The sequence below is a fragment of the Anser cygnoides genome, chromosome 14, assembly GCF_040182565.1.
Source record: "Anser cygnoides isolate HZ-2024a breed goose chromosome 14, Taihu_goose_T2T_genome, whole genome shotgun sequence".
NCBI lineage: Eukaryota > Metazoa > Chordata > Aves > Anseriformes > Anatidae > Anser > Anser cygnoides.
Genome location: NC_089886.1, coordinates 7,237,536 through 7,263,470, shown reverse-complemented (window position 1 = coordinate 7,263,470; position 25,935 = coordinate 7,237,536). Strand labels below are relative to the sequence as shown.

General features: G+C 41.6%; 1 protein-coding gene across 2 annotated transcripts in view; it reads right to left on the bottom strand.

Annotated features, from left to right (window-relative positions):
- Positions 1–25,935, bottom strand: part of GALNT10 (polypeptide N-acetylgalactosaminyltransferase 10) — an 87,193-nt gene that overhangs the window by 13,357 nt on the left and 47,901 nt on the right. For both annotated transcript variants that reach the window (XM_048057165.2, XM_048057166.2), the window contains exons 5-7: positions 8,913–9,098; positions 6,808–6,991; positions 5,798–5,915 (exon numbers count right to left, since the gene is read on the bottom strand). In XM_048057165.2, the coding sequence (XP_047913122.1) occupies positions 5,798–5,915; positions 6,808–6,991; positions 8,913–9,098 (488 nt within the window). The remainder of the gene's footprint in view (positions 1–5,797; positions 5,916–6,807; positions 6,992–8,912; positions 9,099–25,935) is intronic.

Below are 25,935 nucleotides of genomic sequence, written 5' to 3'. Positions count from 1 at the left end.
TCTGGTGCAGAAGGGATGAATATGAAAAAAGAAACTTGCACTCAGCTTCTGTGAAGTTTCTTGTGGAATTAGAAATGCTTTGTACTCTCTGTTTGCTGAGTTTTTTACTACAGAGGGCCATGATGTGATTTCACCACTAGGATATTAACAGGTAGACCGAGAAAAGAAGAATTTGGGATTTTTTTGTTTGTTTGTTTCTATGACATAGAGGGTTTGTACAAAGCTGTAAGAGCTGCAACAGATCTGTCCGGAACCTGGGAACTATAAAAAAACCTGCAGGAACAGCTGAAAAGCCTAGAGCTCAGTTGCACAGGTGGAAACACCCCTCACCAACCTGTATTTTCACATCGTACACTGCACCAGCACCAAGTAAGCCCCGTTGGTTCACAACCAGCTGCGTTTTAGGGTAAAGCAACCCTGAATGAAAACACCAGCTTGTTAGCCCTGCTGCCTGCCCAAACGTTGTATGGCACACCGGGATGAAGGGGTACGGGAGGCTAGACAGAACGATGAGAGGTGGGGCCAAGAGCTCCTCGCTGGTACAAGAAGACTCCAGGCACACAGAAGACACTACATAAACCCATGTAATGATATGATAAGAAAAGCCACTCAGCTGACTTACTGCATAAGTAAAATCTAAGATCAGTTTTACATGCTCCTTTCCTAATCATGCTTTAAAATATTTACTCCCCAGTGATGCTGCAACGCTGCCGCGTGGAGCCAGCAGAAGGCTTCGTAATTCCTGCTAGCAGACCTCCGCAACCCTTTCCAGGTACTTTGCCAACTCAGTGCTTTTTTAATATTGTCTCATGCTGCAAGTGACAGTGTGGCACTTGCAGTACAAATCTAATTTTAAAAGCGTGCTTTCCATTCATTCATTGCTGCTTTGATTTATTTTATTAGCAAGCTTCTTTGTGCGGTGACAGAACTCATTACAACCTCCATAAAGACAATTACCAGCCCTTATCTATAAAACTGGAAGAAAGGAGAGAGGGGAAGAGTGTGACATGTATCAGTAAAACACAGCTAACAAAAGCACTAGAAAGTTAGAGTTAAAGGTCAGGGGAATCACATTTGAGGGCCTGTCAAGGAATAACTGCTAGCGAAGCAAACCCAAAATAGCTGCGCGCTAGCTGAGAGAACACTTCCACTCAGCTGGCAATATTTGGTTGTTTTTAAACAAGGCCACAGTTCACAGGCATGACACATCAGAACTTACACTGCTAAAAATACAGCGCTGCCAAACAGCTGAAACGGCGCTGGTCTGGGGGGAGCTCCTGGTGCCTCTGCTGTAACACTGCCTGCCGCTTACTGCGTCCTCCTTAGGCCGGGGAGCCAGCTGCTTTTCTTTCTTCGTTGCAGTTTTATTAAAGGGTGAGCTGGTGCCTCACCTCTCTGGCTGACATGACAGCAGACATCAGAGCCTGAGCTTGATGCACTTAATTCCAAACAACAATTTACTGCAACGCCGCAAGAACAAGAATTAAAGCTGGTCCGGCAGGCTGGGCTTTACAAAATGGTCTAATCAGATCTCATCAGGAGAGAGCAGGAAATCTCTCTTCCTCCCCAGGCACAATTTCACCAATCTACATTTTGAGTTAGGAATCTAGCAGCTGACAGATCTGCTGGAATTAGCTGAAAACCCGGCTACAGTGAGGTCAGTGGGAATACTGCAACAGATTTTTCTATGGCTACAATCTCAGCCTAACCATTAAAGCATATACAGGAGAAGTAAATAACACAGGTGGTATTATTTCTGTCTTCTCAGTGGCCTGGGGAGCCATAACTCCATATTCATAGAGTGACTCAAGAGCCTTTGACTTAGCTAGCCTGCTATGAAAGCACAAGATAACACGCCACCTATTCTCTACATGGGAATGTTATTCTGATCCAATTCCCGTTCTGCCATTTCAGAAAACAATGTCACGTAAGACAGCTAGCTAAACCTCTCCTCTCAAACACACAATACAATACCGCAGTTGGTGTGTGAACACAAATTATCTGGGTGTACAAGGTTTATGGTTTCCAGAGACTGCAGCACGATGAGCCAATGCTTCCCAAGACAGGAAGAAAAAAACACAAAAGCGCGCACACACACAAGAGTGAGCCAAGCCTTGGAAAGAAAGCTGCTTCTGCAAGGCACAACAAATATAAAGAGCATGGGGTGGATCAATGGAGAGAAGCTGGCTGGATGTCTGAGCATACACTGAAAGGTGGGAAGAAAAGGACACGGAGGAAAAGCCAAGGGGGTTCTCTGCGTAACGAGGTAAGTGAGAGGATGAAAGCAAGGGCAAACAGTAATTCAGGAAAATTGTAATTCTCTGCATTGTAAGCATCAGCTGCCGTTACAGCTGGGACTTATGGCTCTGTAAAAGATTGAGGTGACTAAAGAGGCACTGGGATCTGTGTGTTTGCACAACACACACCAGCACGGCTCCTCCTTATCGTCTGGAGCATTTTAGATTAATGATAGCACTCTCCAATAACTGCATTTCACAGGCGGACAGGGGTGTGTGCATGTCCATTCTCCTGCTGGTGCTTGGTAGAAGGCTACTCCGAAATCTGACTCAAGCACATAGGGTGAACGGGGAGCAAAAATTCTAGTTGACAGTCTGAAACTGATCTCTGCATCAACGGGATAGGAAGGGAGAAAGAAGCCACCCTTTACCGCAGCTGAGAGCCTTAGAGTTAAGCAGGATGTGCTGCTTAAGAAAAGAAAAAGCAAAATGCCAGGCCTGTTTCAGTGTGGGCAAACGTGAGCTGCTGGAAAGCAGCACGAGTATGTGCCTGGAATAAGCAGCGAAGGCCACAATCAGCACTAACTTCATTGATACAACCAGAAACAGTGTCAGAAGTGACCACTGAACAGAAAAACTAGGGCTGTAGAGTTAGGCACAGCAGAAAGGAAATGTAGCCAGTGCTGCACAGAAACACTTGTGCATGCTTTTTTATCCTTTCTTCAAAATGCAAGAATGCACTCAAAGGTTAATATTTGTTAATCCACTGAGATGAAGGAAAATGGTTCTCGCGCCACGCAGACCCGCAGAGCACTTCGCCTGGAGCATCCTGCACGCAGGGTTCACAAAAGGATGCAGCTCATTTGAACGGGTGTAATGCCAGCGACTAAAATTCCAGACTGAAATCTTCCTGTTGCATCTGAACATGACCTGACATAGGAAGACCTTTTGAAGAATTGGGTTATATACATTGAGCTATTCTGGATATACACAAGTCAGAAGTGCACGTTTTTGTCCTAAACGGTTAGACTGACTCTGTTGTTTCTAATCTAGAAATTCCTGTTTTAAGGGATCGAGATTGCTTGCCAGTGTTTAGGGTTAGGACCCAAGTTAGGAAATTTGTTTCTAATTTAACATTTGCCTAAATTTTTTTTGTCCCCACTGTATGCTATGTTTTCTAGTGAAGCTTTGTGTACACACTTCATCCAAGAAACAAGGCTTTTATTAATGGAGTTTGATCCATCCCCTGGTTAAATGTTTCCTGAGGTGCTAAAGACTGATGGTTTCTCTGCTGGCTTGTTTTCAGCCTGAACGTTCCCCTCTATGAATGCAGCAGAGCTAGCTGACGACAGAAATACATATGATCGCAGAACAGAAAGGCAAGAGGCTCCTAAATAAACTTGTTTATTTGCAGTCTCTCAGCAACATAGTTCTGGATTTTAAAATAAAGGCAAAAAACTGTAAAGTACAGTCCATATGTGGCCGAAAAAAGAGTGTGTTTGAGGGGGAAAAAAAAAATCTCCTCCTGGTGAGGCTTGAGAAGGCCAGAGATGATGCAGTGGTTCAAAGACCACCAGTATACACCATTACCTGCACCCACAACTCCCAGCCATAGGAATGGACTCTTTGTTAAAGCTGAGCTGTAAATTCGGCACACTTAGAATCTGAATTCGCATTAGATAATAAATAATGTGAAAGTAGGTACCCCACGCCTATACCCAGAGCTTTAAATTATTTGACAGTGTCCCTTTAATTACAAAATCTCAGTCTGCTTCTAAAGGTAAGAACATAGCTCTAAGCTCTCCACGAAATGTCATAGCTTCATAAATTCTATGAACAAACCTTCTATTCTTGCAATTCCAGCAGAATTATTAAATCTATCAGCCACAGATGAATGTATCAAATTTATCTCAATTTCTGAAAATATACCGAGCCTCTTTCGGTTAAAACTTCATTTTTCTGTTGCACAATGAAAGAAAAAAAAGGGGTTCTCTGAAGAGATTAATTAAAGCAAACTTATCCCTCCATAAATTACCATCTTTGGACTGAAATAAAACACAGCGTGCTTCAGAGAGGATAAGCAAACAGATGAATGAAGCAGTCTTATTTCCTGCAGATCAAGCAGTGTGACTGTCTGCTGGGGCATTAGAGACAAAGGGCTTGCCCAGCCAGTGTCATCACTCTTGGAAACCAGCACTTTTGAAAAGGGCCGAGGAAAAGAGGCTGAATACTGTCACTAGCCCTCCTGCAGTGAATGACACCGTTACACAATTTCATTACATGCAACACAAAGAATAAATGGCTCTACCTGTAACGACATCCCCAAAGAGCGAGTCCCTCCCTCCCTCCCTGATGCTGTTACAGAGGAGAAGGGATCTCCGCCGTGGCTTTAGTAGTTCGTGGTTTTTTTTGTGAATGAAAAAAATTGTTTGCTGTATGGTGGTACGTTGTACATACGCATGGTAATATGGCTTGCTGTATATAGCTTGATACGCCTTGAATTGCACAGAGGCATTGAGATCTCAGAATCTGTTTTATTAGAGATCATCCATGACTTTTTGTCAGGGGAGACAGAAAAAAATTTCAGTTGCTGAAGCTAAACTGTGCACTATACTAGCATTGCTGCTGACTTCTGGGCCCGTGCTGAGGCCAACTGGCTTAGTTCAGTGGCATCCAGACACCTATGAGATATATTCATATACCCATATATTCCATATCCACCATATATTCAATCTCTGAAAGAGAAACCACGTTGTGGCCCCGAGTTAAATGTTGAAATCTTTACTTAATCCTCCACAGGCTATGGGAAGGATTCCCACCACTGAAAAGAAGCGATGTGGGGCATCCCAGTGGGTTTCCTAGAGCATATTTCAGAGTGCCATATTCCATGATAACACAGCTACCAGTGGTCTTTATGGGTCACAGTGACTTGTTACTATTAATATGTGCTTTTGGCTAACTCTTACTTTAAAGCCCTCGAACTGAGCAGCTTGATCAAGTAGTAAGTAACAGAGCTGTCCCCATGCCAGGTAGATAATGATGTGAAGTCACTGCCAGCAGCAGCGCTATTATTCCAATTGTTGATGATTTCTTTCAGGGTAATTAATAGGCTCGGTTCCTCGCAGCCAGGACTCAGATGGATTGAGCACAGACAGTAAGTTACTCTCATCGCTGGGAAACTCAAGTTCAGGCCCGAGGTACCCAACCAGGCGAGCAATGAGATGCCTGAATCCCTTTCACTTAAGGAGAATATTTCATCTTCTTGCTAGGGTGAGTGCAAAAAGCCTAACAGTTACAGATAGCTCCACGCAAGCTGACTTACCCTTGCTGGGAAGAGCACATGCATCTGCAGCTGTGACCACAGAACGGGGGCACCCCAGCTAACGCTCCAAAACTGACCCTCATCATCGCTGATTCTTCTGCACACTATCTTACTACTCCCAGCTCTTTCACCTTTAGTCACACGCAAAAGCAAGGACAAGATAGATCATTCACATTCTGTGTCTCAGAACAATTCTTACTTTTCAAAACAAAAGTAATTTCCAGAGAAAATAGCTCACCTTAAAGGATATTTCATACTGCTCTCCTCCCCATATCTCCAGACCTGCATCATACCCTCCCAGCTCCCAGAACCACTTTCTATCGACTGCAAACAGTCCTCCAGCCATTACAGGAGACCTTAAGGAAAAACCAGACTCCATATTACAAACATATTCAAAGATACAGATCTCTAGCTAAACATTTAAAAAACAAAAGCAAGATTTCACAAACATTCTTTTCACCACCCGGAGTTCACAGTGCATTTGCAGCCCTGCAGGAACAAGCAATTGTTTTTGCATTATCTAGTAATTTCCCACTTGCAAATGAGGAGGACCAGAGCAGGCTCATTTCAGAAGCAATAAATGCCTCTCCTCCAAAGAGGCAGGAGAGTTCACCATTAAGTGACAGAACATAACCTCTTCCAGAGGGACCCATATCCTGCACATTAGTGCTCTTTGTCTCAGTAGTACGATCAAGTCATTGAGCTTGACCTCCAAGGGTGTTTTTTTGTTGTTGTTCTTTATGCTGCAGAAGTAAAAAGGACAGCAGAACTGTCTCAATGTTGGCAAGCACAGCAACAGCAGAACATAACTTGATCACAGATTTACTTCTGCAATGCACTGCAATCATCAAAATTGCTGTAATTATTCTGCTAGGTTTTCTTCTCCCCCCACCTGGGAATGACATATAAGCTGCCACTGGCTTGTTGTTTTTGGCAGAGCATTAGGGATACTAAGTTATGTTTGAAAGATCTCAGTAATAAATGACCACATTAAATGTTACACATTACAGTTTTAAATGAAATGTTAACTTCTGCGGGAATTAAGGTGGCAAAAATAGCAATGAAAAGGAGAGTGTTCACAGCTACTACACAATACAGTTCTTTTAAATCAACAAAGCAAACAGCTGCCAAAAAACAAGTAGCTTACAATCAGCTTCTGGTTTCTAATACACGGAGGTGTAAACCAACCCTGTAGCAGGGTGTTATTTTGTTAGCCAGCTCTTAGCACGCTGCGTTTCAGTAACTTACTCAAAGGGATCACTGGGATCGAGTTTCTGTAACTCAGGAGGAATAGGGATCCTCTTGTAATACATCTCCCAGTCAAATGCACCTCGCATTGCGTCTCCAGCCTGAGTCTCATATCCAAAGTGGTCATGATCAATAACATCGATCATTGGACAAACGATAGTCTTGCGGTTTCGGGCAATGCGATCTGAAGATTGGAGAAACACATTAGAAGACCTGCACCAGCTGGTTCTTTTGACCATCAAATTACCGAAAAGAGCACCAAAATACGAACATGTCCGAGAGCAATATAGCTTTCTTCCCTTTCATTCTCTTTTGAGCAGATGCTCCAATTTATATCAATTTATCTGGTGTTTCTGAGATAGCTGGGATATTAGAGCTAAAACTATTGACATCAAAACACCCGGCACTCTTGCTATCGTGACCATCACGCTGAGGCAGAATAGAAAGACACAGACATGCCACCACAGATACCCAAACCACCAGGTTAAAAAAAAATGACAATCTGGTACGTACTTAGTTAACAGCCCTCATTTTAACGAGTGACCGGGATGTGAACCCTTTCTGCACAGATTCAAAACCAGGGCAATAACCCATTGTACCACCTCGCTTTAATTGCTATGCCAGGATCTGGCAGGAAGCAATCCAGACTAATGGCATAACTACTCTCAGCAGGCTCAAGAAATGCAAGTTCACCTCCTCCTCTCAGCCTTTTCTTCCAATCAAATAATACAAAACAGGATTAATTCCTGAATAAACATCTGGAACTTCTTAAATACTTTATTACTGAGAAGGTCTCTTGTTGGAAGTTAACTTTCAGAGCCGAGGCGACAAACGATGTCTCAGCTTCCAACACACGTCTAACAGAAATCCTTTCTGTGCTTCAAAATTAAAGCTCACTGTACATGTTCTCATTTAAATGGCATTTGAGCTAATTCTGCCCTCCCTCCCTAGGGCTCAAGAAGCAGCGAATGTTTTATGTTATTACCAGATACAAACTGTTGTGAAAGCAACAGCATTACCATCCAGCAATCCTGCTGACAAATCTGACTTCTTTCTCAAACCTCCACTTGACTGCTGCTGCCAGCGTACTCCACAAAGCCACACCTCAGAGAGCTCTTGGACACATCGCTTGCAATAGGGCTGTAAAGGAGTTTGGTTTTCTTTAGGGGAAAGTTTCTACTTTCATACAGCATCGTATCTGGCAGCCAAAGTGACCTGGATACTGCCAGATGCCCACTCTAAATAATGTGGGAAGAGCAGTGCGTACAACTGGAAAACCTACCAAATCTACAGCAGGGCACAGATCACAGAGAACACACCCCTCCAAAACAAGCACAAAATCCAGATAGCATCATTCCACTCAGCTGAGCACTGCAAAAACAAACAAAAAAGGGAGCTCGCTACTTAAACAGAAATTTCCTCAAGAAGCACCTGACTAGAGGTGGTGCTGGCCAGAGGCACAGAGATACCAGATACAGAAGGCACTGTCCTTTCAATTTGTCATCCTTGAGACAAACTAACATTGTAAAACTAATGCCTCCTTAAAGATGGAGCACTGCCTTGGAAAGGACTACACGTTTCCACAAATACATACCAGCAGCTGTTATGCACAAGAAGTATTTTCCACAAGGTAGCAGACTATGAAGCTGAATATAGTTATACAGGAGAAAAAACCTGGAAGCTACTTAAAATCTGTACATAAAGATCTTTTCTGAATCATACAGCAATTCCTCTCTGCAAGCTGCAGAATGACCATGCTATAGTTTACTCTTCTATCAAGCTGTGAATTATTTAAGATTTTGTTTAGTGAGGAAATAGAAGAATATGATCTTTACTCTTTAATCAAACTAAGCATACAATAGGATTTTTGAAGAGTCTAGCACAGAAAAAAAATCTTGAAATAAAGGCAACAAATTGCCAACAATTCACTCATCTTTTTTCCCCCCTCTTCCTTTTTAAGATATTTTGTGTTTTTGTCCGTTTAGTCACAGCGTGAGGACACAGCAGCAGGTAGAAATAAAAGAAACTCAACACTGATATGTGTTGCCAGCTCTTTACCAGTTCAGTCCGCAGCCACGTACAACACTCAGCACCACCATGCTTACCTAACAGGGGCGGCAGCCAGTTGACGTTGGCCTCGCAATGGGAATCCAAGAAGGTGATGACATCCCCTATTGCCATGGAGGCCCCCAGCATCCGAGTTCTTATCAGCCCCTCTCTTTTTTTGGTTCGGAGGATTCTCACGTTTGGGAACTGGGCCATATAATCTTCCAGGCGTTTCTTCAGGTGTTCTGTATGAAAACGAGGAAGTAAAACACTGTAGCAAGGAATTTCTTCAAGATGCAGTTCTTTCTTTAGCAGAAAACAATGCTTTTGGAAGGTAGGTCCTGAACAGTTAACAAATACAGTAACAAGAAGAAAGAAATAAGAATAATTCTGTTCAAACCCAAAGTTTAAACATAACATCTTAAACAAGACTGCCGAAGATGTTCTCAAACTTCAGGAGTAATTAAAAAAAAAAGGGACCAGGAGGAGATGGAGGAGTAAAGGACAAAGAAGGAAAGAAGCAGAGAAAGGGGAAAAGAAAAAAGTCAACTAGCAGACCTCTAGGAGAACTTCATCAGAACAGGCTGCAGGGATTCTTCGGCATTTTGCAGAAAAATAATGTAGCTTTGAAGAGACGCAGAACAATTTACTTTTAGAATTAAACTGCACTCAGTGCATTTAAGTTGTGTTTGGTTTCTTCTAAACACAAAACAGGACCATCCACTCATGCACAGATTAAAAAAGAGCAAAAAGCCTAGCCAGATGTCCCTCCAAGCCAGTAAGGCAGTCAGAGCCTCTGTATATATTTGGATGGCTACATAAAATGCTTATCAGAGGAGATATTTGCATTTAAATACGGAAATATTCACGCTACTGAATATGGACTGGAGCCACATTTGAAATAGCACAAACATTTGCAGTCACCATGATTAACAAGAATGCAGATAGAAAAGCTGCAGAAAAAGATTACTGAGTGATCAAAACAATGGATAGCTTGTTTAGATGTGGAAATAAAAGCTTGGTCTACATAGAGAGTGAGGGGCATACAGCTGTCTTTACATCAAAGAGCAAAGCACCAAAGAAAATCCTAAAAATGGGCTAAGAGCTGATGCTAGCCTAATCACTAATGGGTGGATCTCAGGCATCTGAAGTTCTGACTTGACAGCAAACCCCATTCACAGTGTGCCAGGGACTGTTCATTAATGCTTCGTACTATCTGCTGCCATCAGCCAAAGATCAAGGAGACAAGCCTCTCTAAGCAAAAGCCAGCCAGTCAAATCTAAGCAATTAGCTAATCTTAAAATCTCATACACTAAAAACTGCAACGGAAGCGATCATTCAAAGCCAAATAACCTTGCAGGTTTATATACTTCGACCCCAGGGAATCAAGCAGGAGCTTGCCTAGGTGCAGCAAGTGGTCCTATAACACACACCAACGCCCTGTACCAGCAGGCTGTGTAGTGGAGTCCTCCTTGACTCCAAAACAGGCACAAAAGGTAAGGGCTGAAAAGGCAGACAGTATAAAAGCACCCCTGAATAGGGTGCCAGGGAAGCCCAGTAGTGGAATAGCTCTCTGAAAAGAGGAACAGGGCAAATAAATAAGTTATGAGCTCTCCTGCATGGTGCTGACCCAACAGTTATGCTTTAGGGTTTTAGTTGCTGGAAGAAAAAGCAGGCAAAATCCCTATGAGTACCTAAGTTCTGCACCTCCCCTTTCAAGCAATTATACCTACCTTCATTGAAAGATAACCCAAATTGACTTCTTTTCTTTGGAGGTATTGCTAGCAAGCTCTTTACCTTTTTCAAAGCTTTATTTAACATTCCCCAGGATTTTATTCTCACAAATACATTTTACTCTTTGGCCTAACAAGTCTAATTGTCCCACAATATCTACATAGGTTTGCCTGCTCAATAAAGCCTTTAGTACTTTTTGCTGTCTAGCACGCTTTTTCATCATCCTTTTCAAGGCCCTTATGAACAGATCTTCACAAGCAACCAGAATTTTGGTCCACTCAATTACAGATTTTTCAAGTAAGAAGATTCTATAGAGACTAGGTTCATTATTAGTACAGCTGCCTTCCTCATGAGGTAGTGGGTAGACTTAAAAAGAAGAAAAAAAATAAAGAGGAGAGGAAAAAAAAGGCAACCGCCACTGTTGTCTAACATCACAGATCATCCTTTGCCATTGTTAGGTTATCACAGAAGAGAAAAATAGTCCTCACTTCAAGCAAAAACTATAAGGTATGGCCTAATAATTCTACCAAAGCCAAGTTAGGTAAAAGAGTAGCTGCCAGTGCTCATTATAATAAAAGGAGGGAACTGTCACACGAAAGATTTGTGTCTGATCTGATTCCCCTACCAGTAACTCCAGATACGGTAGCATTTGCAAGATTAGATCCTGCAATATTTATTTAAACCAGAGCTACAAAACATGGGAAAGTCCAAAAAAAATCCATGGCTCCAAAACAGTGGAAAATATTCATACATCTCCCGTGACTCTCTGTTTCAACAGAAATGAGAATATGAGACTGTGAAAAATCCCAGAGGTTTGTCTTCCACCTGTGTGCTGCAGATTTTATATTTTGGCATCATCTACCTTTCTGAACCGCCCTGGTTTGTTTTCCAATTTCTTCTGTAATGACACCCGCAGGCAGCCTAGCAGTTCCTACACTGCTCTACCTTGTTCCATAGGAAAAAAAAAACACCGTACACCAAAGCATTTCATGCTTGTAGCAAGTGGCCTGCTCTACACTGCATTGGTAAGAAATGCCTCACAGACTAGAAGTCGTCTTGTATCTCTGATGGATGGAAGAGGCAAGGACAGGCTCCAGGTACTATATCTGCACATGCCTGTTCTCACTGATGCAGTGCCCACACGTATCTAGTGCAGTCCTTGTAGCTAGGAGAGATGATGCTCAGATAAGCTGCTCCCAATAGCTGTAGAAAAATCCATACATGATCATTGCGTTTTATAAGTTTAAGACTCACATATCATGAACAGCAAGCTAGAAGACTTTATTAACATATCTACTTCCCTTTACTGAAAACTCACACTTTCAAGCAACCTCACAAACAAAATACAAAACACAGGGAAATGCACGTTTCAAAGAGCAGTTTTTCTTTTTTCCTTAACCCTGCTCTATTCCTGCTCCAGCCTGACCTCCACGAGCCCAGACGGAAGATGTTTGTTTCATTCTATTACAAATATCGTCACACTTAAGTCAATTTTTACTTTTAAAAGAAAATCTCACAAAACAAACAGGTGGCATTAACTGCTACAAAATTTTATGAGGCTTTAAAAAATATATTATGGCGTCTTGTCACACTGAGTAATTTTTATTACAAGGACAATTTTCTTTAATGAAAGTTGTTAGGTGAGCTGGATGGATTCCAATGGCTGTGCTTACCCTGGGCAAAGTAATATAGCCCAAACATATAAACGAGAGTAAGATTATCTCTAGATTAAAAACTAGGCTGGTAGCTTGCTAACAGACCTTGCTATAAACTTGATATACAGTGTATACATTAACAGTGCCAGCCAAGAACTACTTAAAACTACCACCAGTCAAGAAATAGTTTTCTTTATATTGAACTGTACATAAAAATCTGTGCAAAGAAAGAAGGGAAGCTTCAGCAGGCCTGCTTAAGGTAAGCGGTCCCAAAGATTTTTTCCCTAGGACACATTCCTGTGGTCTGCCTACTGCATTTCTTCCTTCTGGCCTCACCATCCGAGCAGAGCGACCCTCGGATGCCGTTAGGTGAGCACCGGCAGCACGGCAAGGACTTTCCAAGGCTGGGATTTCTTACATCCAGCTGAGCTTTCACCCCAGCCACTGCACATTTCCTCACCGAACAGGCACACAGGAAACATTACCTCTTCAAAACCAAACATATGTAGAAGCTGGACACGGACAGAGAAGCCCAAGGATTATCTTCTTTAAAGCTTAGATAGGCAAATACATGAGAAACAGGGCAACATAGACGTGGATCCACAGCACAGATCAGCTTAACAAGGTACTGCAGTCCCAGGATCCATAGGACTCAACTGCTCAGGGAAAGCAGAATTTACCTGAGCCCATCCTCTCCCTGCAAACCACGCAGCCTGTCTCCACACAGCCGTGGCTGGATCTTCTCCCAGAGGGAAGGTTCCCTCCCCATCTCTTCTGGGAACAGTGGCTCAGCCACGTTTCCACAGAGGCAGGTGCAAAGCCACCGGTAGCTTTATAGCTTATTTTGAATTGATTTGGCTTGGACCAAAAGTATTTTCCCTCAAATATCAGTGAACAAGATTCAGCGGTTGTCAAGTTTTTAACGTGTCTTTAAACACTGTTTTGCCTGTACACTTTAAGTTAAACAGCTATTCCCCCCAATAGCTGCCACGGGACACAAAGGAACTGTATTCCCCTGAGCTTACACAGTGTGGTTTTGCAGACAGCAGCACGCTACTGTATTGCCACAGCTAACAGATGAAGCCTCATCTGTTCTGTGCCCTTTCCCCTCCCACAAATCACACACCAAGAGCTGAAGCACCTGCTTAGAAGCAATTGCGTATGGGGACACAGCTACAAAACCCACTGCTACGTGCAGCTCTGCATCCATCCCTCCCCAGGCAAGCTGTGCACACACAGCAGGCTGCTGCCAGGCAGCTGAGAGCACTGATGAGAAGTGCTCACATCAGGCCTGCTGAGCAGCCCAGAGCTTGTTTTTGCTTTTAAGTAGTGGCCCTGCAGGAAGCAGAGCTGATGGGTCTGGTCATTGTCTCCTGAGACACAGAGGTGGGTGTTGCTTTGAGGAAGACACTGGGCTCTTACAGGGCAGACTCATGGTCAGTGGTAATTTGGGACTCTCTGGAGCCTGGCTGATGGAGAAGGCCTTCACCTCCAGCTGCAGGGATTGACAGGCAACTGAGAGGTGCTCGAGGCACATCTGCTTTCTGTGCTTGGAAGGGTTTGAGTCAAACATTTTGAATCATGCGGCCATTGCTCAGGCTTTTGAGTTGTCAAGGTTATTAACTGGTCACAGGACTGAAAAGACAGCGGATTGTTTTGGTCCCATTCCACGAAACCTTTATTTTCACAGATGCCTGAACTCACAGTAGCTGCAGAAAAAAAATAATACTTTACTTTCACTCAGGAAGAAGTGTCCTCTGCAGAGGAGGGCAGGGTAAGGCTTCTAGGCCTCAACACAGAGCTTGTATGACAATGACGTGGTTGGCACAAAGACTTCTTGCACATGTCCCTGTAAGACCTCTGCAATATTTGGAAGGGAATGGGGTAACAATTTTGTGATCTGGGCATAGAAACAAATTAATTCACTGTAAGTACCAGTCAGGGCTTGAAACTACGACAAAGATTTATGCCCAGAGAAAGGACAGGGGAAGTGTTTCCCTCTCTAATTCTGCTAGTGCAGTGTTTCATGGTTCATGTGTTACTTCAGACCTATCAGCTTCGGCTTCTGCATTTCACACTGTACAGCACACCTGTGACACTGGTGCCCTTGCTCTTACGAGTACTATCGCCCTCATCAGACTGAGCAGCGCTGCAGAAACCAGGAACCTTCCCAGACACCTTCCTGCATTATTCAGATGCCATGGAAGTTCTCTCTGCCCTACCTCCTGCTGAAATACTTAGATTATGAAGAAATGAAAGTTGCTGAAGAAAGGGAAGTTGCTACACTCTGGAAATCCGGAGAACTTTCTCCCTCCAGCTGTAGGGCACATGGCACAGGAGAACTGAAGGACCTGTGAGATCTCCTTGCAGCCACACAGGGCTAGTTTTTCTTTCCCTGAGGTTATTTTGGTTACTCTCTAAGCACCAAAAGCAACTGTTTGCCCAGCCTTTGTTTACTGGTTATCCCAGCCTCCTGTCCCAACCTTCCCACATGCAGACATGCTCATTTAAGATTACAAACGAGCCCATTCATCTTTACTTAGATACTTGGGCCTAACGTGCTGTTTAACAATTTAAGAATGAATTATACTTCTTCCTGAATCTATCACAATGTGCAAGTCAGGCCTCCCTGAAATAGAAAGCTCTACATCATTGAAATTAACTTCTCCCCCTGTTTTGGTACAGATGAGTAATCCTTTTAAACAGCAAATGTGCTGTTATGCAAACAGGCAGCACTTACACTAGTTTTAATTTTCCTGCAGTGTTTTCACTCTCTGATCAGTGAAGTTTCAGAGGATAATAAACTGATTTAATAAATTACTGTGAACGCCAGTCCCAATAATAGCAACTGATTAAGCTGATCACAGCCTTCCAAGCAGAATCTTCTTACAAAGGAAGAAGAAAAGGCCTGGGAAGGGAGAATATCAATAGCTGTTGCTTCCCTAATTATAATTCTGTGGTAGACTGCCTAAAAATGACATTTAGCTCTGCAGACCTGCGCTCTGCCAACACTCTGTCCTGCTTCGCTGGCAGTGGGGACTGTGCCCAGTTTTCACAGCACACCCTGCATCAGTGTTGGGTCTCAGCCCTGGGGAAGCTGTACCACCCTACTTGCTAATACATATAATATACAGAGACTGTATATTATATATATTAGCTGTATATACAGAGACAGTATATTATATAATTAGGTTTCTGGAAATATTTGTTCTCTTCCTAGATGTTCACTGACAGAAATGTTAACTGTATGTACAATAAAATGCACAAAAGTAGAAGACCTAAGAAATAAGGCGGACTGCAAGTTGCTGGGGGCAAAGGCCACATGTGCAAACCTGTGCTGCATGCTTTCATAAACTCAAGTTGTTTAGACTTCAGATGCCTTACATGTATCAATAACTTCCTGAATTTGTAAAGGGAACTTTCTCATAGCTTCCTCCACCCTAGAGCTGACATCCAAACCCTGCTCAGTTATGTTTTCAGGAGATAATGGGAGTGAACAGAGATAAAGGATTAACCATGAAATGAGAAAATTCACTTAATGGCATAACATATAAATACACCTAGACCCCAGGGAAAGTTTAGTATAGGCTGCATTTCCCAACGAGGGAAATACATAAGGAATGATCATCTTAGCTATGGCATAGCCTTTTATTCTTTCAGGAAAGTTTAATTTGTACTGTTTCTTCCTGAGGGAATCCAGAAAAAAAATCATTTACTCATCCTTCCTTCATGCTGTAAGGTTTAAGCACCTTTTGTTCGTTAAGAACAGTGGAGCCAGCCTGTGTTGTATGCATCAGTTCTTACATCTTCCATACTGACTCCCTACTTCATTTACAATATTAGTTTCTCTTTCTGCACCAGTCTTTCCTAGGATGAAACAGTCATTCTCATTAGTTTACTCTTCTCCCTTCCAATTTCATTAAATATGTATCAAGATTAAAGCACCCACTTAGTTTTTTTCCTCCTCTGTTGACTGTATTTGATCTAAAGAGGTGATTTTGTGATTCAGTTATTTCCCTGTTAATTGCTTTTGATACCAGAGAATATTTTGCTGACATACTACATAGCTACAGTTTTTCAGCTACATAGCCTTCTCAGCAGCTGAAACAGAAGCAAACTCCTTGCAGCACACTTAATATTCAGCACAAGTTAGATGTAGCCATGGTGACTAGCAGGAAGGGCATTACTGTCCCAAATACTGCCTTTAAAGTGGGGAATCTGTGCCCTCATCTTGAGGCCAAACTGGTGTTTTTGATTATCTAGCTGCTTAACCATGGGGATGTCTGTACTCCTGCTCAATGCTAATATACTTTCACTAAATTGAGAAATACTGCATGGGCAGATGAAAGCACTGAAAATCGTTAAGACAAGCCATTGCACCAATGGCATCGCCACTGACAGTAGTCAGAGGCTCATGTATGCGCCACACGCTGGTTCAGGATCCTGAAAGTTTATACTTCACTTTCCCTGCTGGAATTGAAAATCACGAGACTAAATTAATCTTTAACTGCCTTTAATCCATATTATCAATTGCTTTTTGAGCACTGCAGAGACAAGCAAGGGTGTAAAAGTGTTTCAGATTTTACTCACAGGACATAACCAACTCAACACAACTCCTCTGCAATCAGCAGGCTTCAAAACAGAACAAATGCACAGGGAATGAATGAGTCAGAGGAAGTTGCTGTGCTAGAGGGGTTAGCTGCTTCTACTTCTGGTTAGTGTGTCAGTATACTACTTGCACTGCGGATAGTGATGTATTGGGTAAGATATCATGACTAAAACCTATGACTGAGACCAAACAACCACCAAATTGCCATCAACTGGAGAGATGCAGGCAGATAAAGCGTTAAGACATTTCGTGCTGAAACATTTTGGAACATATCAAAGCTGGGAGATTAAAGCCTTAAAAGTTTCTGATTTTTGCTGGAGAAAAGCAAAAAAAAGAAAAACAACCACAAACAAGCCAGTCCACAGAGGTTCAGCTTTACGTGAATACTGCTGATAAAGGCAAAGAGAACTTCTTGGCCTGAAAGTATTTGGTCTGTGCAAAATAACAACACAGGAAGGATTCTAGAAAGTGCAAGAATTAACAGAAAAATCTATTCTGGACTTTTCTGTTAGAGAATATGCCATTAGGTCCAAGATGACCCACTTGAAAGTTGCTTTGATTTGATAGGAACGCATCCCTTTGGAGTCCAAAAGCTTTGATCTCAAGTGTCTAAGGTGAGGAAGAATAATTATGAAGGCTAAAATTAATAGCACAGATCTACAAAATTTTTGCTTTGGGGTTGCAGCCAGAGTATTAGAAAACTGATAATCCATCATTCCTATGATGATACTCAGATATTATTAACCATGAATGACAAAACATTTGCATTATAGTCTGTAAGTCAGAGAACAAAAAATGAAATATTTGTCAAAGAAAAAGTTACCAATATAGATGCAGAAAAAAAACCAGATATTTGACTTGTAGTAACAAACTCTGGCTTTTAAGAAATTTATTTTACAAACTTAACACTTCACTCATTTCTTCCAGACCTCTTTGCCATCAGTTCCCAATGCTCTTGTTTACTTTATTGGCAAGAAATGCAACTATTACAGTAAGTTGCTGACATCTGCCAGAAAGGTCAGTAAATCTATTAAGTCCTGAAGCACAAATCCAGGACTGTTCACAGCTGTGCTGATACCACAACTAAAACATATAATGGAAAACAATATTGTTCTCACCTCACACATTCATTCTAGCTCGATGACACAGGGGAGAGGGTAGTGCTGATAGCTGAAGGTGTGCTGCTTTGACACCTTCAGCCTTGGCCTCCACTGTCCAACACAGCAAACTACCATGCTCCACTGGAGACATCACACACCTAGCTTATTGATAACAGGCAACAAAAGTTTCCATGATATTTATGAATAGATGCTATGTTGAAAGAATGAGTGTCCCACTTCTTTATTGAGAAAATATCACTGCAATTAAATCTGTGCAGAAAATGTTTTAGATTATCGCTTCTATTTCTAAATTGCATTACCTACCGATTTTCTCAAACCGAAGAAGTTTCCACCTGTATCAAAGTCCCTATGTTAGAACAGCTGCTTGGTCAATACCACTGAAAACGTTCACTGAAATAGCAGAAACTGTGATTACCAATAGCAGACATCACATACGAGCTCTGGCAAAGGGTGTTCAAATCACATTTCTAATTAGCTTCTATAGAGAAGCAGCTGTAAAGCATTAAAATGCTGATTTGCACTGCAGCTGACAGGTATCTAGATATTTTTGACTTTTAGTAGATGAGGACACATACTTCAAGGTGAGGAGAAGAAAATTAAATCTGTTTTCCTGCAGCTTGCACTAATAGCTAGCTACATGCATTGGGTATCATAATAGCAAGCGATGCAGTTAGATTTATTTAATGAGCTGTAATGGAAAGCCTGCTCCTCAATTATTTTCTCTAAACTTTAGTTTGCCAGACATCCTTCACTACAAAATAATTAGCTCAGAAAGAGGTCAGAGTAAACTGGACCCTTTTAATCTACCTCATCTCCTTTCCAGAAGGATCCTTCAGCAGTAGCAACTGATCTTAAAGTAATAAATACAAGAAGATGAAAAGTAAACCAGTGAGTTAATTTAGGCTGTCACAAAAAAAGCTCAAGTAAACAACCAAAATGGGCCCTCAGGTCCTTTAAAACACTAGAGAATATACTTTTAATACTCTCCAGACATTGCTTAATGAACAATGCAATTTTTAGATATCCCTTTACGAAGGTACACACAGGTACAGAAACAGCGTTTGAAGACATTAAAAAATGAATACTCAAAAAGGAAAAAAAATAGAAAATTGAATCCCATCCACATTTCGTTGTGCATCCAAAGCAAATCTTATCAGTCGCTTTTCTGAAATATCCCACATCCATCAGACATGGCCAGAGGTAGAGAACAAATTACTTGTTCTCATTAACTGAAATTGGACAACTGCACCTGGCTTTATGCTCCTCCCTCCTCAGTGCTCACTATAGAATAGAATATTGCGTAGTCCACAAATTCACTACAACAACACAAACACTCTGCTGTGGTACCTAATCCACACAGGAGTTTTGGTAATAAACATCACATCTAGACTGTGGGTCACAACCACGTAAGTGACTTTGGAGCCTGAATCGTATTTCACTTGTAATTTTGTGCCACTGCTTGAGTGAGTGATAGTCAAAGGTCAAAGTCATCATAGAAAAATTGCTAAAGTATTGGCTTCCATCAGAAGCATTTTAACATTGAAAGTCTTAGAACTTGACTGCAAGTCTGAGAAATACTTAACTCCTTACACTGTGACTTCATGCACCTGGTAGTGTTAAACCACAAGACAGAGGGCCATGCTGAAACTGGGCATCATCCAGAAGCTGAATTTTAATGACATACAAATATCAAAGAGTATGTTTTGTGGTAATTTTATTCTAATGAAAGTGAAAAGCATGTTTTTCTCAGACTTGCAAATGTGTGTACCTAGAAGGACCAACCTGCTGCCACTTACCCAAGGGGAGATGTCACTGATAGTTATTTCAAAGCTGTTATGAAAATCTAAATAAACCTGAGATGATTTGCAATGAATGTTAAGGGCAAAAAGAACCACCTCTTCATCCTGTAACTTAATTTACAAAAATAATCCTTTTATAAGTTGTTTGAGACAGTTTTCACAGGTTCTAAATGAGAATTTGAAAGAAACATTTAAGAAAAGGTTGTAGAAAAACAGTTGCCTAAGAAAAGCTTGTTGTTCCCTCCCTCCCTCCCTCCCCCCAAATACTTCAAGGTTAAAAGCTTTAAAATAATCATATTCAAAATTCAGTACGAAAAACTGTCACCACTTTGTCCTAAGCACAGTCACTCTATTCAGAGATGTACTAACCAGATGCACTTTAGTGCATTTAAGAAGAAAAAAATGACTTTTACAGTGCTTGTGCCTAAAGATGAAAAGATAATCTCTTTAGCTGCATAAATCCTTTATTGTTCCATTTAAAGATCAAAAAGAATTCAGGTTTTAAACCCTTTTCTATTTCAGATACTAAGAGCATGATTTCTTTCAATTAAAGCCTGGCAGATGTGGTTAATGGAACAGAGTTGTATTTGCTACATACCTGATGCTGCACCAAATTACACATTAATCATCCCTTGCCTTTTCCCTTCAGTATGCTGCGCTTAGTGACATGCCCTTCAGACCAAATTATGCTACTTGTGGTTCAGCCAAGTAGCCTTACCCACATTTGTTTTCCATTCAGATTATCCCATCTGGTTACCTTCAGAATTACTTGTACTGCAATATAAATATTAAAAAGACACGGGGACTTATCTTTAAAAGGGAAAAAGGGGATTTGGCTGCAGCTACCTTTGACACTCACTGAACAGATCAGCTCCAAGACTCCCAACAGGAAACTTTGAAGCAAGCTACAGAATGGTGGAGACAGCACAAACAGGGAAAAGTGACCAACCCTAGAGGGTGAGAGGACGAATGAAATGGAAAAAATGTTGGTCAAAGGCAACTTTATCAGAGGTGAAGCCAGATGACATTGCTCAGGGAAAACACTCCTTGGACTCCTTTATTAAAGGGTCTAAAAGGCTATTGCTGTCTTTCAAAGATGAGCAGTGGTCTCAGGTTGTATTCTGGGCTCACAACACTTAGGTGTCTTCCAACCATAAAACAGCCGCTATAATTCTTATTGCACACAGTCCTGCTGAAAAAAACAGCTAAGCAAAGAGCCTGTAAAAATGGCAAAAGACATTAAAAATGAATGAACAAAAACATTTTCAGAACTCCTAAATTTTCACAAAATACAGCTCAGGGGAACAGAGCGGTGGTGGAAGAAAGACAAAGTTTTAACCTGGAACCACCCTAATGATCCCCCAGGGGAAAATACAATCCCATGCACCCTGCTTATAACATTTTTCTCCTAAAAATCAAATATAACTGAGTGTGCATGCCACATTCTGAAAGACTTTTTTTTAATCTCAGAGCCAGAAGGTTGATTTTGCAATTGCATTGTCATATTGGATTAAATATATTAAATTCACTCAAAATTGTTACTGCCTTTCAGTCACAGGTGTGGATTTTGACTGGCTACTGTAAAGAGGACGCTAAGTCTTTATGTATTGCCGCTGTACATACATACTACGCCGTGAGGCTGACAGCCCAGCTGAGCAAACACTTCCAGAACAACCCTGATGCTCTGAGACTGCAGCATTTTCAGTGCTGCCACGTTCAGCTTCAGCACTGTATCACCACAGGGCTTTGCAAGCAACATATGCTTCAGAGATGACTGATGCTGTGGTTCTCATTCTTCAACAAGGGATAACACTTGTACTAAAACACTGCCATTTACACCAAAGGAGTCTTAAAACTGAGTAAGAACAGGCTGTCAGGCAATATGCAAATAACCAAATGGTAAAACGTGATGCATATGAAATTTAAGCACTTAGCCACAATCACTGATTTCTGTCAAGCTAGACCATAAAATAAGAAATACGTACCCAAAGTACTTCTGAACTGCCTGTGTGAAGGTTTTCTTCCGCATGTAGCTAACCCCAAGTACCTGGCAAGATGATTCTTTCAAATGACATTCAACAAGAGGTACAGCCTTCTAGCACAAGGTTTACAATGCCTTGAATAATTTAAAATTTTCAATTACTGCTAAAGGTGAAAAGGTAAAAATATGACTTTTTAATTTAAAGGAAGGTCAGAAAATACACGATATCAGTTTGTTCCAGATAATCATACTAACACAAACAATTTCTTCAATTTTTTGAGGTATGTCTTGCCTAGGCCGTTGCCTTTTGGTGACTCAACAAGGCAACTATGGCATTGGGGCATACAACGTGCTTGTGCAGCCCATTTTATTAGGTCTACTCTTCCAGTACATTTGGATTTTTGGATTCCCTCATTTTGGAGTTTTTCTTACCTATAAAGGCATGTCAGCTTTCAATGCTGCCTCTCATAACATCCTTATGGACAAACCAATTGAAATATTTGCTAGGTAAGTGGACAGTAGATTGAAAACTGGCTGAGCTTTCAGGCCCTAAGGGTTGTAATCAACAGCTAGGGGGCTGGACAGTCACTAGTTGTGTACCCTAGGGGTTGATATCAGTGCTAATACCATTGAACATCTTTATCTAAGACCTTGATGATGGAACTCTGCCCTGTTCTTTTAACTCTGGGCTGAACATTCACGTAGCAAGAGACAAGCGCAGCTTTGCACTTGCTCATGCAAGCTACAAGAATTAGACGGAGACCAGCAATCCATTTTGCATAAGACACACTTGAAATGAACAGCTTGACTCCTCCCAACTGTAGATTCAGATTGTTCACCTAGAAACAGAAGCAGCCCCCGAAGAGCCACAAACTGCCTGTCTGCTATTCACTGCCTGCTGGCAATAATAAAACTCCAGAGTCGATACAAAAACCTGCAGTGTTACAGACTGACCTGCATTTCAACTTCTCTTCCCCTCCTCATTTCTATGATATAATGGAACTCGCTTACCGCTCAACAGTGTTGTAATTAAATAATCAAAAAGCAAACAAGTTTCACATCTGACAGTCCCCAGGAGAAAATTGATATACATGAAAAAAGCATTTTAGTTTACTTAGGGCCATTCTGGTAACAACAAGCTCTGAGGGATATAATTAGTACCCTCCAAGTCAGCATATGAAAAGGCTTAATTTAACTGAGATCAGAACTAAAGAATAGCCATATAAATGAAAAGCGAAGCCACAAATCCACGTAGGACTGCCACAACTAAGCATTTTTATGATCAGGAGTTCTGAAGATATAATTCACATGTATAGCATTCTGATTTCTGCTTATCCAGAGGGTGTTATTTTGGACCACCATGATATAGCTGAGTCCCTTTAGCATGGGTCTTCAGCAGTTCTCCCTGGGATGCAGGAAAAGACAATGTCAGGCAGCTCATTTTTACTCTCCAAAAATAGCTACTGAATTGGCTTCTCCCTATAATATAACCTACACTCTTCTGCATATTAAAGCCTGCCTATTCCTTTTAAATGCTTATGGTCAGGAAAAGAGAGTCGTTATAGCAGTCCTATTGGGAATGCTATGTTGATAATAGAGACCAACTATAAATCGCCCCACAATATTTACTCCATTGTGACCAATGGCACATGCTGGAAAGCAGCTTCTTTTAAACCAGATTATGAAGACCATCTAACAAGGGTATCCCCACAGACAAAGAAAGCCCAGTGTTAGCAAAGGCAGCTGCTGGAGGCAACAGCATGCCCTGCTGCTCAGGCAAACTGGACGCTACTGCTGCACGGCATTAGACTGGTCCCACTGACAGCTGGGCTTTCCCAGAGCAATGTTGTTGATATGGAATCCAGCACTAACTTTGAAATAAGGCTCGATTTTGATCATTTGCTTTATATTTCAGACATCCAATAAAATTCCAGACAGCAAGTTGTTCCAGCACATTCAGATTTTTCACATACAAAGCAAAGGAAACATTTCAAAAGCATGACTTGTAAAGCTTTTGCTGCTTGCTGTTACGATTTGTTGTCATCAGGACAGCCTTTTTTGGCTGAAAAATGTTTATTGTTAAAGGTCACAGAATTGTGTCTCAAACAAATTAAGAAATAAATGGCTGTTGACACTTCCAGAAGATGATTCATCTGTCCAAGAGCTCCAATAATGAAAGCAACCCAGCTGCCTCTCAGGTATGCCGGAGAACACAGCAGCCGCCAACTAACCCAGAAATCTGTCTTCGCTCTCCTGTCACTGTTAGCTGACTTCTCAACTCTCTTCATAACCACACCAAGAATTTCTTACTCTCAAGCTTGAAAACAGACGAAAAACTTAGGAAAGTCAGAAAACCACTGATGTGTGCAGCACACTTACTATGTGATGTGTCTCCACATACTTCCTGATGTGTCTCCATACTTACTATTTCTATTATTAAGTCCTCTTTATGTGAAGTAAAGATTCTCCGTGTATGAGAATTGACCAGATAGACAAAAAAGACTGATGGATTGACACTAATCACCACCTACAGAAACTAGTGCAATAGCAGAACAAGAGAGCAACACTAACAGGAGAACCCCAAGGGCAGCTGTGCAAATTCCAGCGCCTTTACCCCTAAATGCAGGTCAGTTCACAAGACGTGCTAGCAAGAGGGATACAGTCTCCTTGTTGGGGATAGCCCGGTTTCTGAAGGTTAGTCTTTTTAATGAGCTATTAAAGTGCTAGAGGTCTGTTTAGACAACCCTCAAGTGAAAGGCCACCAGGAGGTACAGCAGAGTATATCTGATATTTTATCTTGTCCGGGTAATCTCTCGATAAAAAAATAATAGGGTTTTATTGAGCGATTATTCTTCTCATCTTTTGCTATTCACAGGAGTTTACGATGACTGTTTACTGATCTCTTTGGGAAAGAAGCTGACATTTACTGTTCTTACTATGCTTCTCTGATCTCAAACAGGCCCTCCAGCTATCACCATGTTCAACAATGGTTCTATAATTTCAGAAGAAAGATTGTTACAAATCTGTGGGACTAGTGTTTGAAATAGAAGCATAGCATTCCACTTGGCAGACAACACAGAAGACTAATCATTTATGATTTTCAAAGAAAAACTCTCCTCACTATTAACTGCTCACCAGTTCTGTGGAACAGAGCTGGTGATGGTCATCAGCTCAGGACAGGAGATAAATAACCAGAGCAGTGATCTAACAGCCCATATCCAAGAATGTGGCTTTCTCAAGCATACATGTGAAGTAAAAGTTTTCCCAGAGCCTCTGCTCCTTCACACAGCTCAATTTGAGGTGTTAAATTATCAGTTTTCAGGTCTTGGGTTAAAGCAAGACTTTTAAAAAAAACACAAATTAAAAACAGAAACTTCTAACCAACAGCCTTTTGAGTCAAGATTATGTATTTAGGACTTAGCGCTCCTGCCTCCTGAAGACTAAGGATCTATTTAAACTCCAGGAGGCATGTGGAAGCCAGCTCCAGCGTGGTTAGGGAAGGAACACTGACTGCAGGAGAAGGAGAAGCAGCCAGCAGGAAACGCCACAGTGCAGATACAGAACTGACAGCAGGGAAGGAAATATGCTTCATCCTAACCAGTAATTGTCTCAACATGCATAGATCAACTGAGCTAGCGGGAAAACATTGGTTTCAAAAAAAGGTTTTTATTAGCACACTGTGCCTGTCTCTCATTCTCTTCCCTCGACAATTCAGCTCCCTGTCCAACACCAGCAGTCTTCTGTGTTCATCTGTAAATGGTTGCTGCACGCAAATCGATCTGAGCTACTTCCTGCAACCTCAGTATGGAAGATGGATGACTGACTAGAAGAGCTTGCATCTTGTCAGATGCAGGTGGAACAGAGCAAGAGGGACAGAAGGCATGTGCATGGACTGAGGAGGAGCAGAGATGGGAGAGCCATAGAAGTGCTGTCACCTGGCCAGAAGGACACATCTAGAGAACAAGGAAACCAGATCCACGGAAGACCAGATTTCATTACTTCTACTTTTCCCATAAGAAACTTGTTTGTACAATCCAGCTGTGGTTACTGCATGTCTAATTTGCTTCTAGACTGAGTAGCAATAAAGAGACCTTGTTGGGAGGGTATTTTATCTCCCAGCTTAGTCTGAAAATCCTCTAAAGAAATACTTCATATAACTGATTGATTTGTTCCAACCAGCATG